Here is a 15,990-nt window from a genome sequence, read left to right on the forward strand (position 1 = left end):
AATATTGAAAAAATTCCCTTAAGTCTTTCTAATTTTCATAAACAGATGCTTCTCTCCTGGAACATGATATATAAACACAACTTTCACCACACAGATATTATATCTGGAATAATAGAGACTTGCTATATAAACACAAAACATTATTTTTAGAAAACTGGTTTGGTCATGGTATTTATCTAGTTACTCAGCTGCTCAACTCCAGTGGAGATTTAATGTCCTACACTGAACTTCTACACAGGTACAACATCCCTATTCTTCCTAGGGAGTACGCTCTTTGATGCTATCCCTTCTGGTGCTGTCTCTCTTCTTAAAAACTCTTCACAGAACTCCCCTTTATTACCTTTAAATCCCATTGTTACTGAGATTGGCCAAATCTGTTTCTCTACTAATAAAATAAATAACAACCGTAGAATACGCACTCTTTTTCAAAAAGACAAGGTCTCTATCCCAACAGAGCTTTCATACTGGAATAACCTATTTTCTGACCTAGAATGGCAGAAAGTATGGTGTTTATCTTCTAAATATTTGATTACGAATAAAATTAAAGAAGTGTCTTTTAAAATAATCCATCGAATTTACCCATGTAAGACTTTTATGCAAAGATTCAAGAAGGACATTACTACAGACTGCTCTTTCTGTCAGCAGGCTCCTGAGAATCTTGAACATTTACTCTGGTCCTGTCCCTACTCTTGTACCTTTTGGCAAGACCTCAGTGCTTTCATTTCTCAACATATTCTCTCTGATTTCTCTTTCTCCTCTCTATCTCTTAAAGATGTACTGTTTGGCTTCTCTTCATACCCGACATCCAAATCCAACCATCTATATTATCAATCTACTTTTAATACTAGCCAAAGCACATATTCACAAAATGAAATTTTCTAGTTCCAAACCGTCCTTTATAGCATTTGAACGAGAATCCAGGCAATACATCAAGACCATCTTATTCTCTAAAAACTGCAAAGCCCTCAAAACCCTCGATCTATGTATATTATTTAACATATTTCTTTCCTAACTATATGATTTATAAGTATTGTCTATTTTATGCTGTACCCCCTGGTAATGTTTGTAATATTTGTTTATGTTCATGCATTGTTACTTTGCTGTACACATTTAATTAATTGTATTTTATACAATTTGTACCACTTTGTATTATACTATTTTGCAATAAAAAAAATAAAAAAAAGGATTCGATCCCCATTTCGCGCCCATAGACATGAACTACGACGAAGTATCTTGCTCCGCCTTAACAATCTTTGGTAGCACGGGCTCTGGTAGCACCTTGTCAAATACCACTTATTCCCCTGGAGTAGTGTCTAAATACTCCAAAACAGTAGGTGGCAGTCTATACAACATGTGCCCTTAATTTCATTGAAAAGGAGGAAGGCGGGATATGAGTGTCAAAAGCAACATGCCTGTTTTAAAACTGATTATTTAGGTAGAACTTTGGCTGAAAACGATACAGTTCTCAAATATGGATAGTATCGGTAAGTACGTCTCACAGAAGATCAGCAAGACTCGATGGAGACCAGTCTCTTCTGCTTCGTTGCAGCAACCAGAAATGTTTGCCACTGGTTCTTGGGACAACGAGGTGGGCTGTCACACGTAAAGCTAAAGTTATCATTTGCTAACGTTACATAGCTAACTGTGTTGTGTTAATGTCCCAATGTTAACCTTCCCAGGATAATAAAGTGTCGTTGTGGACTATTGGTGACCATGGAGTGGCTAGTATGGAAGATGAGTTCGAGGGAGATACCCAGTTACTTTGTGAAATAAAACACGAAGGAGACGTCCTTGATCTCCAAGTAAGTTTGCTTTTTGCACCATATTTAGGAATGGAACTATGGATAAAACCAGTAGATTAAAGAGGCACCAGATATCTCAGAATAAGGCATGTAAGAACTTCTGCTTTAAATATAAATCTGCTGTACTGTAACACTGACCACTTAATTGTTGGCCCAAGTTTTTAGATGCAGATAGACTAGTCACAGCATCTTCATCTGGGGCAGTGACCATCTACCGGCATCATCAGAACAACCAGGTATTAAATTAAATCACATATTTTCATTGATGTTATTGTATCCTGTGTATATGAACTATACACAGGGCTAGGTAAACTCTCAGTATGAATGGATGTGGTAAATGTGAACTTGACAAAGGGCTAGTCCACACGTACCATACCAATCTTGTTTTCTCTGTCTTCCCTGGAACCGTATCAAGAATATTTGCGTCCAAATGGATCCATCTCAACATGTTACTTCATATCCCAAGTAACCTGATTCTTCATATCTAACAAGTCTTTGTTTTCCTTCTACAGACCCTGTCTGTGGCTCACAGATGGGACCGTGCCCATCACTATCCCTGCGATAATGCCCCGTGCACAGGAGTGGTCTGCAACAGCCCTGAGGTGGTGTCGGTTGGAGAGGACGGGAGGATTATACTTTTCCGAGCTGACCAGACTGGGGTATTGCGCACTATAGGTCTGTCTGAAAACTGTTCTTTCGTTTGCATAGACTTTTACATAGATTTGGCCACCGTTATTCAACTATTTTGTTGTTCTTATATTCAGATTTCCTAAAAGGAATGTATTTTCATGTATTCAGTTTATTATTGAGAACTCGGTTCTCAATATTATTTAGATATAGATTTACTGTCAGTTGTTCAGTTGTATATTTTTGGTAACAATTGTTTTTAATTTCAGAAAATGCAGACAGCAGCACAATCCATGCCGTTACATTCCTGAGAACAGCTGAAGTTCTTACAGTGAACTCAATTGGCCAACTTAAACTCTGGGACCTCAGGCAACAAAGCAATGAACCTGCACAGATCCTTGCCCTGTAAGCGTACTCGCACACATTTCACATTTTTCCACTGATACAAATACTGATATATTTTGGTTTGTTTACTTTGTTTTAGTTGTTAATTATACCCATTCAAACAAAAAAATGTTTAGGCCTTTATACTTTATAGCTCTAGCTCTGAATGTGCCAGTCTGAGCATAACACAACATATAGCTGGTGTAGAATTGATGCAACATGACATATTAACGTCAGCCACTGCCATTGTTAAATGTCATATTATTTATAGCGATATCGGCCAATAAACACAGTTGCTAATCAGTCAATCAACACTGCATCAATATTCTTAAATTAAGAAAATTGAGAGAGAAAAAAAGGATAGACTTGTGCAAAACCAAAAGATCCGTCATCTGAGTGATGTTCCTCTTGGTTAGTAATTGCTGATTGTTGTCATTCTTTTGTGTGCTGCAGCACTGGCGACCGAGTTCCTCTCCACTGTGTGGACAGACACCCAAACCAACAGCACATAGTGGCCACAGGAGGACAGGACGGCATGCTGTGCATCTGGGACGTCAGGCAGGGCAACATACCCTTCTCGCTCATGGAGGACCACTCAGCCGAAAGTGAGAATTGTTTTTATATTTATGTATCTTTTATCTACTGTATTCTATTTAATCTATGTTATTACTTATTTATATTTGTATTTACTATCTGTTATTTTATCTATTATATTTATTTAAATTTGATCTATCTTTTGAATTGGAAGTAGCCATTTATGTACTGTTCTCTTTGCAGTGTGGGAAGTCCACTTTCATCCCTCCAACCCAGACCACTTGTTCACGTGCTCAGAGGATGGATCCTTGCTGCACTGGGAAACTTCCAGCAGCTCAGACACACCTTCATTCCTGCAGAGTGAGTATCGGTGCCTACCGACTGAAATCTCAGCCAAACTCCCACAACAGTCTTGTATATATGTTTGTTATGCAGACGTACTGTATCTTTTAAGCAGCATTTACTTGTACAGGGGGTTGCAAAAGTATTCAACTGCAGAAATTCTGCTGCATTCTGAATCATCTGTAATTGTCACTACACAAGCAGAAAGGCCAGCTAGCAATGCATGTATGCATAATCCATGTATGGTTTGTACATTTATTATTCTGTTTCCAAATCAAATTTTTTTTTTTTTTTCTATTTTTAAAAGCAAAACAGAAAAAGGACAAAATTTAAAAAAATGAAAAACGAAGGAGCAGTGGTTTGTTTTCTAGGAATTGTAGCGAATATCAGAAAAGATTAGCGCGCACTCTGCTCATCTGATAGTCTACCACCAGAGAAGGTTGATGAACCTTTGATACTACGGCAGCCAAGAAGAACTACAAAGTTATGGCCACACTTCAGCCTTATGCAGAATTTATTTTTTTACTTTTTGAGAGTGGAAAAACACCGCTCTGCACCGCGTTGGTGCCCCACAGTGCTTTTCTAGGCCTAAGGTTGTGCTCAAAGCAGAACCTGCTCAGTTTAGTTTTTAATTTATTTCTCTGACTAATTTAATGAATGAATGTCAAAGTTTTTGTTTTGTGGTGTTTTTCCTTTTTCTGTTTTTCCATTTTGGTTTTAAAAACGACAAAAAAAGAACAAAAAAAAGTTGTTTTTTGGATCTGGTTTGGAAATGGAATAATGAATGAACATGCACAAATTATTTATGTTTTCATGTATGTATGTATGTATGTATGTATGCATGCATGTATAATGTATGTGTGAAGCACAGCAAAGAAAAATCTATGTTCTTCGAGCTTTGCATAAATGCCCCCCTCTAAGCGTAATAAAGTGCTGTATGCCTTTCAACTCATTAGTGATGTGTACAGTACATTTCACTCTTTCACTATTTCTTCCCATAGGTGGACGTAACACTAGCATAATATCCCGCAGTGCAATTGCCCCAGCGGGAGGAAACCAATCAATTATCAGTGTGTGGCTTCCTGGAGACTCAGGCAAAGGCCACCTTGAAACAACCCATATGCTCCCTTGTCAGACCCTTTCTGTAAATAGTTTAGATGTGCTTGGCCAATGCCTTGTATGTGGGACTGATGGAGAGGCAGTATACGTCAACAGACAGGTTCCAGTTTGAAAGTTATCTTAAAGTATTTTTTGTTTGTTTCTTTGTATGTATTTTTGTAACATATTGCTTACTCATTACTTGTGAAGATATCTTTTCATATTTCCAGTTTTGGGTCAGGCAATTTTTCTGTCATTATTTTCAGCTGAAATAACCATGGGCAACAGTAAAATAAAAGCCGGATTTGTCTTGTAGCAAGGTGTTGGAGGTGTTTTGAGCTTATTGTGTGCTATTCCTGATGTGTGTATGAAGTTACAATGTTTTTTTAAGTACATTTATAATGAACCATGACATGTCAAAAAGTATTTCTAGTATTGTTGGTTTCTTCAGTAAATGTGTCACTCTATTATACATCTTGGTATAATTTAGATTGCAAGTTTGTCTGAAATCAGTATCAAGCTGTACTCTACATCCACACCAAGCAAACATGGACAATCACACATCGTATTGCTTGACAAAATGGAGAAATTGATGAGGAATTAGATAGCAAGTATTCAGTTGAAAATGTTATTACTGCTATTACTTCACAAGACCCTTCATGATAGATGATCATATCTGGCTCTGGTGAAAATTAAAACATATCACCCTCTAGTGGCGAAAAGGCGGAAGTACTCAAACATCCGGGCAACAGTAAATCGTAGGAGAGACATTGGAAAACCTTGGCGACACTGACAATACAAAGACGTTGGGATTATATTTTGTTGTAACTCGCCTTAGACCTTGTACTGGGAAATATAAATCCGTTATAAATGATAACACTACATTCTATATGAAACTGCCCCAGACGCCGAGATCTGTGGAGCACCTTGGAAATCAACAGGTAAGTGGCATAACATTGAGTATCAACAAATAGCTAGCTAACAAGCTAATGTTAGTACCTAGCCAGTTCAGCTAATCGGATACTTTAGGCCCCTGTTCAAGCCTAACTTTGTTAGCTTGCTGGTTAGCTAACTATCACTGACTTAGTTCAGTTGTACTTAAATTGTAATAACCACTCAGGGAAAACTATGTTGTCAGTGCTCATGTAAACATGGCATGCATAATTAGTGATAAACCATCTTCAAAAATTGTTTATTTGTACAGGAAGTGTTCAAATGTGGAGTTATTCAAGTTGGGTAATGTTAGCACATTAACTTTAGCTAACGTAAAGTAGCTGACGGCTAGATCGGCATTATTATAAAACTATTATTAAATTAACTATTAAGAGAGTCAGCTCTGTCCCAGCGTTTGGTACTTCTACATACAAGCAGGTACTGCGCAAAATTGAGATCAATTGGCTAACTCTCGAACTTGTTCAAATGTCACCTGCCAGTTCAGCCAGTGACTTGGAGGGTTAGCTGCAGTAGCTGAGCAGTGAGCAGTGTTGACCGCACCTAAACTAGTTCTAGCAGAGCCCGTCTCCTAATAGACATTATCTGGTTCTAGTTAGCTTTAGTCAGGATAGCTATCGTTAGCTTAGGCCCCCGGTCAGTCAATCAGCTGAAGTGGTCGTGGGACGTTGTGGAACACGGTAGTGACAATACTATTATGTGTTCGAATAAATGAATCAAAGTAAGACTTTTCGTGTTTACTTGCATGGCTGCTTCAAATGTTGAATCAACTTCTCGGCCTAGTTGATTGTGGCGAAGTAACATTGAAAAGTTGTAAAATAGCTTAATACATGATGGTGGTAAGATGCATTTCACTATGGATATGGCTAGCAAGGACCTATTATCTGAAAAGGGAAAGGGAAATGGATCGATCGAAAGTTGCAGTGTTATTGTTATACAGTACATCTGTCAGGTATGGAAGGGACATCCATGTTGAAGTTGAAACGGCGTGAGCTAACACTGTCATCCTAAATACGTATGTTGTCTTCCTCCAGCAGCTGAGTAATAAGAAGTGAATGGTCGGGTCACTCGTGTGGACATTCGACACGCATCTCCCAGGCAGCAAGGAAGCGCTGCACACAACCCCGTTCTCCTTGTTGGCTGTCAACATACATGTTTTTACATGAAGAGAGGGGAGAAACCCGAAGGATACCGACAGATGCGACCCAAAACGTTCCCCACGAGCAACTACAGTGGCAACAGCGAGCATATGCTACAGGAGATCCGGGAAAGTCTGCGGAATCTCCCACGGCCTTCCGATGGCTTGAAAGTGGACATGGTCGCTGTTGATACGAGGCAGCAGGGACGCAGTGGCAACCCCAAAAATCCTTATTACAAGGCCCTTCAGGAAATCCGAAAATCCCTGAAGCCTTTTGAGTATGAGTCGACTTCAGATGTCAACAAGCAAATGAAGCTTCAGCTTATTTCAGCTGGCTTTGAAGAGGTATGATTACGTGATGCATCTGTGTCCATTTATGTATTTGTTTGCTTGCTTGTATTGCATGTCTATGGCCTGGCCTGTGTTCATCAGTTCATTTGTCATTTACTAGGGGGTAACTCATGGTGTTCATTTAGTGTGCACAATGCAGTAGAGGTTTAATCCAATTTGGGTACAATCAGACAATGGCTTAGTGCTCAAAAGACTATTTCAGCTGAACCAAAACATGATTAAAACGAAGGCATTTGGCAAGCGAACTGACAGACCTTAACATCCATGTTCAATGATCTGACTGTGCTTCGTTCTGTCGGCGGCCGCAGGAGATGGCAGTGCGTGCCCTGAAGCAGACTAACAGCCGCAGCATAGAGGCCGCCATTGAATACATCAGTAAGATGAGCTACCAGGACCCCATCAGGGAACAGATGGTCATGGTTGCGGCCGCCGCCCGCCCCATCAACGCAGGCATGAAAGGGCCAGGTAGGCATCTCTCTCCCCCTGGGAGCTGTGTTGGATTTGGACTCCTTTTATGCTTTTTTTTGTCATATATGATGGGGTTTGTATTTTCCTTGGTATTCAGCAATCAGACAATGGCACATAGTGCAATGTTGTGAGATGAGTGTAATTTGAGTCGTGGGTCGGCTCGGCAGCGCTCGATTCGCTTTTGTTTTGCTCACAACTGTGTTTAGGAAGTGTGAGTGTGAGCGATGTTTCATTCAGAGCCCTGTGTTCCTCTGTGTTCTACGTAGGTGGGGCTCACATCCAGCAGCCGGTGCTCAGGAAGCCCAGCTGGAAGGGCTCCAAGGAGTCCCTGGCCCCCCACAGGCACGGCCCGGTCATGGTGGACGCCGGCATGATGTACCGCTCCAGCAGCCCCGGTCCGCAAGGCGGGGACATGTCCGGACGCCCGCCGCCGACGCCGAGCGGTTTCCAGCAGGCCCACATGGGCGGCGGCCAGCGGGTCAACCCGCCGCTGCCTCCGCAGATGCGTAGCGTCACGCCGCCGCCCAACCGGGGCACCACACCGCCCCCGTCCTCCTGGGACGCCAACCCCTCCACCAAGCGCTTCTCGGGGAACATGGACTACCTGGGGCCGCGCATCTCCCCCGTGCCCCAGAGCGGCTGGTCCGAGGGCTACCCGGCAGCGCCGCCGCCTCCCTCCCAGAACCAGCGGGGCATCAGCCCGGTGCCCGTCGGGTGGCAGCCCATCATCATGCCCTCCTCGGCGGGCAACAAGTTCACCTTCCCCCCTTGCTGGCCCCAGAATGGCAACCCTGCGCAGTCTGACTACATGGGGCACCAGAACATGGCCATGAGCAGCGGCAACCGTCAGCCCCCGCCGCCGTATCCCATGAACCCCAGCAACCGCCAGAGCCCCACGGCGCTGCAGATGCAAGCCGGTGGTGGTGGCCCTGCCCCGTCGCCGCCCTACGTCAACGGTGGCAACCTCCCCCAGTCCATGCTGGTCCCCAACCGCAACAGCCACAACCTGGACATGTACAACCTGCAGCCGTGGGCCCAGGCGCCGCCACACAGCTCCGGCCAGCAGCAGGCGTCCTCGGCGGGGGGCAGTGGCCAGGACCTGGCGCCCCCTCCCTCGTGGGCGAGCCACAACGTCCCAGTCCGCTCCAACTCCTTCACCAGCCCCCAGATGGTGGGCAGCCGCGGGCAGGGCGCCCCCTCCAGCTCCCAGCCCTCGGCCACCACGGTCACGGCCATCACCCAGGCGCCCATCCTGCAGCCCGTCAAGAGCATGCGCGTGCAGAAGCCCGAGCTGCACACGGCCGTGGCGCCCACACACCCGCCCTGGATCCAGCAGCAGCAGCAGCAGCAGCCTCTCCCTCCGCCACCGCCGAGCCCCTACCAGGAGACCTCCGCCTCGGGTGGAGGAGGACCGCCTCAGATGACCATGGTGGCCGAGGCGCCCAGCTACCAAGGCCCCCCACCACCGTACCCCAAACACCTCCTCCAGCAGCAGCCATCAGCTCCGTGTCCAACCTGCGAGCCCGGCTCCAAGCAAGGCGCTGCCGGTCCTGAGGAGGCCACGGCAGCAGCGGACGATGACCAGGGCAGCAGCAGCTCCGCGGAGAGGGAGCGGGAGACGGCGGAGGCGCCCGGCGGCGGCGGCGGTGGTGGCGGTGGTGAGGGCGAGAAGAAGCAGATCACCACGTCGCCGGTGCCGGTGCGGCGGAACAAGCGAGATGAGGAGCGGCGGGGCGAGGTGCGCGTGCCCATCTACTCGCCGCAGGCCTTCAAGTTCTTCATGGAGCAGCACGTGGAGAACATCCTCAAGAACTACCAGCACAGGATCCGCAGGAAGAAACAGCTGGAGAGCGAGATGCAAAGGGTGAGAACACAGAAGGCTTCCGATGTCCTTGGCTGTATTTTAGCCTAAAACATGCTGATCTAGTTTTTGTCAGTACTCTTTTGGTCCTTTGAAAGACCTTCTTTATGCTCCCGTAGTCCATCTGTAGTACCTCTGCTATTTTTCTTCTGTTTATTCCTGTTTCTAGGGGTGTAAAGGTACATGTATCCATAGCGAACCGTTTAGGTACAGAACAGGAAGTTGGGTTCAGAACAGATGTGTACCGAATGCAGTCAAAAAGAGCAATTTCCCACAAAAGCATATTAAGTGACAGACCATATGTCAGTTTAGTTAATTAATGGCAAAAAAACATTTCACACCTTTTCAAAATGCTATTCCAGCTTATATGTGTTATGCATCTGCAGTATTGTCAGTGAATGTTAGGCGAGCAGCACTTACAGGATTACTTTACTGAAAATTAACCGAACCGTGACTGCAACACAGAGGTACATACCAAATCATAATTTTTGTGTACCGTTACACCCCTACCTGTTTCTCTTACTGGCATTCTGTGTCGGTGGAGGCAGTTCTCCTTTCTGGAACTCTCCACAGGCCATATGTAGTCCGCTGTACCTTTCTTACTTCTCATCTCTCTCTTTATTTCTCTCTCAGTCCTGTCACTAACCTCTGGTGTAGCAGGTAAAAAGCTTTCTTCCTCGCTGTCACCTGAATAGTCCACATGCACCACTGTGCAAGTAAGCCACATGTTCGTCAGGCGTATTTGCTACTTTTGTTTGACAACATTTTAATCAATTAATGTCCTAAAATGTTGTAATGAAATAGTAATATATTTAACATTTAATATACTAATGTATGAGTTTGGCACAAGACATACAGGGCAATGTAATAGTTTCCCAACATTGCATAGTTAATGTATGGCTATTAAATTACATGCATTTTGAATTTCATGTTTTCTCATTAAGATGAGTTACAAATAATTAATGCATGCAACGCAAATATATGTTTTGTTCCCCATTTCAATGACAAATCTCTGTAGCCTTTGGATGCGTTTTCCCATCATATAACCTCTTCTGTGTGTGTGTCATTTGTTAGTGGTTGACACGTCAGTTCTGCATGGTATTTTAAGAATCCACATGTGACTGCATGGCATCGTGTGTTTAACCAGATGATCTAAGAATGTGATGAGTCACCTGGAATGAAGGGTGTGTGTGCGTGCGAGTGAATTCAGTCTATCATTATTTATGTAACGTGTGTTTGTGTCCAAGCAAATCCTTTTGTTATAACACCTGCATGTGAAATCTTCACTAGTACCCTATTTTTGGTTAACAATCCCCTCTCTGTCTGTCTGTCTGTCTTTGTGTGTGTGTGTGTGTTTGTGTGTGTGTCCCAGGTGGGCCTATCCGGTGACGCCCAGGAACAGATGCGTATGATGCTGAGCCAGAAGGAGTCCAACTACATCCGCCTGAAGCGCGCCAAGATGGACAAGTCCATGTTCGTCAAGATCAAGACCCTGGGCGTGGGCGCCTTCGGCGAGGTCTGCCTGGCACGCAAGGTGGACACAGGTGCCCTCTACGCCATGAAGACCCTCCGCAAGAAGGACGTGCTCCTCCGCAACCAGGTGGCCCACGTGAAGGCCGAGCGGGACATCCTGGCCGAGGCGGACAACGAGTGGGTGGTGCGTCTATACTACTCCTTCCAGGACAAGGACAGCCTGTACTTCGTGATGGACTACATCCCCGGCGGTGACATGATGAGCCTGCTCATCCGGCTGGGCATCTTCGAGGAGGAGCTGGCGCGCTTCTACATCGCCGAGCTCACCTGCGCCGTGGAGAGCGTGCACAAGATGGGCTTCATCCACCGCGACATCAAGCCCGACAACATCCTCATCGACCGCGACGGACACATCAAGCTCACCGACTTCGGCCTGTGCACTGGCTTTCGCTGGACCCATGACTCCAAGTACTACCAGAGCGGTGAGTGGACGCGGGGGAGACGGGGGAGACTACTTAATTTGGTCAGTTTGCATATGTAAGTCCAAAGCAGTTAGGTATGCTAAGAGGGATGGCAGACTAAGGTTTTTCATAATTGGTTTTGAGTATTGTTATATATATATATATATATATATATATATATATATATATATATATATATATATTGGGCTTTTCGCCTTTATTTGATAGGACAGTGAAGTATGACAGGAAGCAGGTGGGAGAGAGAGACAAAAAAAATTACATGAATTTTTTTGTTTTGTTTTGCATGGAATTCCATGTAATCTAGCAACATATAGCATGCCATAGGCATTCAAAAGCATTCTCTAAGTGGACTAGATTATATAGCTTAAGTAGATGCACGTTCTGCATTTCTAAAGTGCTGGAATACTGTCCTCACACTTCTGATGCTGTGTCGTTGGCATCTCGGCAGGCGATCACGTTCGTCAGGACAGCATGGACTTCAGCAAGGAGTGGGAGGACTCCGCCAACTGTCGCTGCGGCGACCGGCTCAAGCCCCTGGAGCGCCGCGCTGCTCGGCAACACCAGCGATGTCTGGCCCATTCATTGGTGGGGACGCCCAACTACATTGCCCCAGAAGTGCTGCTACGCACTGGTAAGACAATCCCAGACACTGCAGGGTTGGACAAAAGATAGGAAACACCCTATTAAATAACATGCAGTCTCTGTCACTGAGTTTTGCCTTCTGTCCTATGTTATGCTTCCCAGAGCCCGTTTTTCCTGGTTTTTGGTATGTAAGTGTGAGTTCAGACCAAGCGGCAATATTCGATAACAAACAATGAAGCCACCACAGAAGTTTCTAAACCTGCCCTACTATCCAATAATTATTACGACAAACAATAATGTCTGCTGTGATTTATGTGTTGTCTGTCTGTCTGCCTGTTAGCTTACGTCAGCAAGCATAATAAACATGGTGGCGTCCATAGGCTCCTATTTCGAGCTTCATACCTGCTCTTCTGAAAACCTATGGGTGACGTCACATGAGTTTTTGTCCACTTATTTATACGGTGGAAGCTTTAGACACATTTCCTCTCGAACCACTTGTTTGTTTTTGTTACCAAGGCCCCAGCCATTGTCCCAGGGTTTGAAATGTCATCTGTGTCCTTTTCTTGTGTCCAGCGCCGGTACATCTCCTTTCCATCCTGTCTGTAGGAATCTGACCGGATGCAAACGTGTCCAAAAGCAGTGGATGTTGGTGACTGCTATGCGTTTGATGAGTAGCGGCTATGTGTTTCACGAGTGCTTCTCTTCTCCGCAGGCTACACCCAGCTGTGTGACTGGTGGAGTGTGGGCGTGATCCTCTATGAGATGTTAGTGGGTCAGCCGCCCTTCCTGGCCACCACACCACTGGAAACTCAGGTCAAGGTAAAGCAGCATTTTCTAATACGTTTTGTTGGTAGGCATTGCTGAGCTTCATGGCGATACTATTAAACAAGGGGTGTTCAATGCATTTTTGAGAATGCCCAAACAAACCATATTTGCCTTTATACTTGACTGGTCAAAGTATGTCTGATTTTTAGCAGTCAAGCGTCCTGTCCACTCCGTAGTAAGTCTGTTTATGCTCATACGCTCTGTGATTTGTCCCCTTTGCTGTGCTTCTGCTCCGTAGGTCATAAACTGGCAGACCACACTGCACATCCCCCCTCAGGCCAAGCTGAGCCCCGAGGCGTCGGACCTGATCGTCAAGCTGTGCCGCGGGCCCGAAGACCGCCTGGGCAAGAACGGCGCCGACGAGATCAAGGCGCACCCCTTCTTCCGCTCGGTGGACTTCTCCACAGACCTGCGGCAGCAGCAGCAGCCGGCGCCCTACGTGCCCAAGATCACGCACAGCACCGACACGTCCAACTTCGACCCGGTAGACCCAGACAAGCTGTGGAGCAGCACCGGCGGCGGCGACGGGACCGACGCCGACGGCAACCGCAACGACGACACGCTCAACGGCTGGTTCCGCAACGGCAAGCACCCCGAGCACGCCTTCTACGAGTTCACCTTCCGCCGCTTCTTCGACGACAACGGCTACCCGTACAGCTGCCCCAAGCCCATCGAGTACGAGGAGGAGGGCGACGAGGGGGAGGAGGGGGACGCCGAGGCCACCGAACAGGAAGTTGTGGCGCAGGCTGTGCCGGGGCGGGACCTAGTGTACGTGTAGAGTAGCGGCACGTCGTGATTGATCCAGTCTTGCCACAGCATTCCACGTCTCTTGCGCCTCACTTTGCCTTATATGGACTGCTCTGTGACAACTCACTGCAACAGCAGGGTAGAGAGAAGGCAACGGCCACTTGTGTTTTTTTTTTTTTTCTTCTTTTCATTCGTTTGTTTTTCTTTTGTCATTTTTTTAAACCTAATATGGTTTTAAAGGCCACAGTTCTCAAGGAACATATATGTGGAGAGGGTATGTATTTAGTCTTTGTCTGAATATTGCCTGTTTTGGGGGCAGGACTTTGGACCTGGGACATTTTACCTTGGTTTATAGCGCCTTAATGAACAAAAGAGCAAAGGTCTTCTCCCGGTGAAACCTTTTTTAATGTTAACAGAGTGAGAAGGGTGTACATCTCCTAAATACACTACAGATATATTTATTATTGTGAGGTGTACAGGGTACACTTGCTCTATGAGGTCTGAACAGACATAAAATGGTGAAACATTTTGCTTTCACCTTTGTGGGAAGAAATGTTTTAAGCCTTAATTTATTTAAAATGTAAGTCTTGATATGCTAGGTACTAGGCGCACACATTTTAAAGAGTTGAATCTTACTTTCAATACAGTTTGTTAATTTATATTCAAGTAGGTCTGTTTCTCACTAGGCTTGGCTGTGGATAGATTATGCGCAGGGATGGTTATTATTTCCTGAAATTCAATTTTGCTGTGCCTTTTTCCCCCTTTCTCTCCTTTCACCAAATATCTAGAGAATAATCAGCCTGTCAATTTAAATGAACTAGTATGATATGCAGGATTGTTGGATTTTTTTTCAAGTCTTTTGTTTATTTGTCTAATTTATACATAAATTTGTATTTATAAATAATGCTGTGTACATTTGAAGTACGAAAATTGTCAAATCACTATCTTCTTGTCAGTCAAGGAATTTAAATCTGAAGCCCATATGCCTCTGTGTGTCTTAATCTCAAAGCCTCACTTTTCCACTGTAATGATTCAGATGAGGAATACGGATCCTTCTCTACTTCCTCTGGGCCCCTTGGGCTGTCTCTACTCTTCTGCACTCGGAGAGCAAATGAACCTCGGGTGTGTTGAACACTTAATCAGAGTGAATGAGGAGGAGGAAGTTGTCTTTCTATTGAGCACATCATCAACTCAGATCTCACAAATCGTTAGAGTCTGTGTCTTCACCTCTCTTTCTCTCCCTCTTTCTTTCTTTCTTTCTTTCTTTCTTTCTTTCTTTCTTTATTTCTTTCTCCCTCTCTTTCTCTCTCCCTTTCTTTCTTTCTTTCTTTCTTTCTTTCTTTCTTTCTTGATTCTCTCTTAATTTTCTCATTCTCCACCAAAGCACTAGATCTAGGGTTAGTCCCGACCTCTTTTTGTGACTGCCTACTCTTGAAGGACTGACTTCAAAACTGGGTTAAAAAAAAAAACTGGATTTTAGCCCTGGAAGGCAAAGGCTTAGGAAATCTGTTCTGGGAGTCTCGTCCAAAGGTGCACACCTTTTTGCTACTTTTTGTGTTTTGAAAACAAATTGAATGTCCAAACAGATGAAAGGGTGTTTTATTCCGTTGTGTGTTTTATCCTTTGGTCTTCTTAGTGTCCAGGAAAAAAAGGTTTGAATGTAGTTTTGGGAATATGATGTATATTTTCTGCACTGGTATTGTTGTTATGTAATTGCAAATGGTTAAAAAAAAAGAAATTGGTGAATTATGTATAAAATGTTATTTTTTGGGGGTGGGGGTGGATGCAGAAATGGATGGGTGACAAATAAAGAATGTAAACCACAACATTTCTTTCATCCGTTTCTCTTTGTGAACCTTCCACCACCTTCATTCCTCGCAGGGCTTCCTGTCCGCCACAAAACAACAAGCAGCCAAAGGGAAGAGTTGCATAACTTTGCACAAAACGTCCTTGTCGTGTCTATTGGCAGGAGAAAGGATTGGCACAGTAGAACACTTGCTAATGATACTGAAGCTCCCAGTCGAGTGAACCCATGCAAGATGACAGCCCCAAGTTAATGAGACTCTAACTACTTTTTGATCATAAGTTTTATGTAATTTCTAGAAAACAAAACGTAGTTTTACAGACTATAACTACAACAATGTGGCATGGTTTACTTTGAAAATAATTAGATTTTAATGTTAATGTGATGAAAATGCATTGACGGTTTTTCATACACTGAACATTTTCCACACACTAGGGGGCCCTGCATGTTTAAAAATGAGCCCAAATGAACATGGTGAACCTGCTGGACCGGTTTTAGAAAGATACATGTTTAATGAGTAT

At 44.5% G+C, this 15,990-nt stretch overlaps 2 protein-coding genes across 5 annotated transcripts; both read left to right on the forward strand.

Annotated features, from left to right (window-relative positions):
* The first annotated feature begins 1,254 nt into the window (after positions 1-1,254).
* On the forward strand, positions 1,255-5,102 carry nup43 (nucleoporin 43). Its single transcript, XM_048250018.1, has 8 exons — positions 1,255-1,588; positions 1,680-1,802; positions 1,961-2,038; positions 2,315-2,477; positions 2,699-2,834; positions 3,267-3,418; positions 3,591-3,707; positions 4,691-5,102. Exons 1-8 carry the CDS (start codon positions 1,472-1,474, stop codon positions 4,918-4,920), a joined length of 1,116 nt encoding a protein of 371 aa, XP_048105975.1. The 5' UTR covers positions 1,255-1,471; the 3' UTR covers positions 4,921-5,102.
* A 134-nt stretch (positions 5,103-5,236) lies between these two features.
* lats1 (large tumor suppressor kinase 1) lies at positions 5,237-15,483 on the forward strand. Of its 4 annotated transcripts, none has more exons than XM_048250016.1 (8): positions 5,536-5,728; positions 6,773-7,221; positions 7,536-7,692; positions 7,962-9,559; positions 10,929-11,511; positions 11,960-12,142; positions 12,806-12,912; positions 13,157-15,483. In XM_048250016.1, the coding sequence occupies exons 2-8, from the start codon at positions 6,901-6,903 to the stop codon at positions 13,694-13,696; spliced, it is 3,489 nt and encodes a 1,162-aa protein (XP_048105973.1). In that variant the 5' UTR covers positions 5,536-5,728; positions 6,773-6,900; the 3' UTR covers positions 13,697-15,483. The 4 variants fall into 4 exon arrangements, 3 of the variants coding, with proteins under 3 accessions (XP_048105974.1, XP_048105973.1, XP_048105972.1); XM_048250015.1 differs by having other exon boundaries at positions 6,776-7,221; XR_007194297.1 differs by lacking the exons at positions 11,960-12,142; positions 12,806-12,912; positions 13,157-15,483 and adding an exon at positions 10,190-10,272 and having other exon boundaries at positions 5,237-5,728; positions 6,776-7,221; positions 10,929-11,011.
* The last annotated feature ends 507 nt before the right edge of the window (positions 15,484-15,990 follow it).

Source organism: Alosa alosa, chromosome 8, assembly GCF_017589495.1.
Source record: "Alosa alosa isolate M-15738 ecotype Scorff River chromosome 8, AALO_Geno_1.1, whole genome shotgun sequence".
In the NCBI taxonomy this organism is placed as follows: domain Eukaryota; kingdom Metazoa; phylum Chordata; class Actinopteri; order Clupeiformes; family Clupeidae; genus Alosa; species Alosa alosa.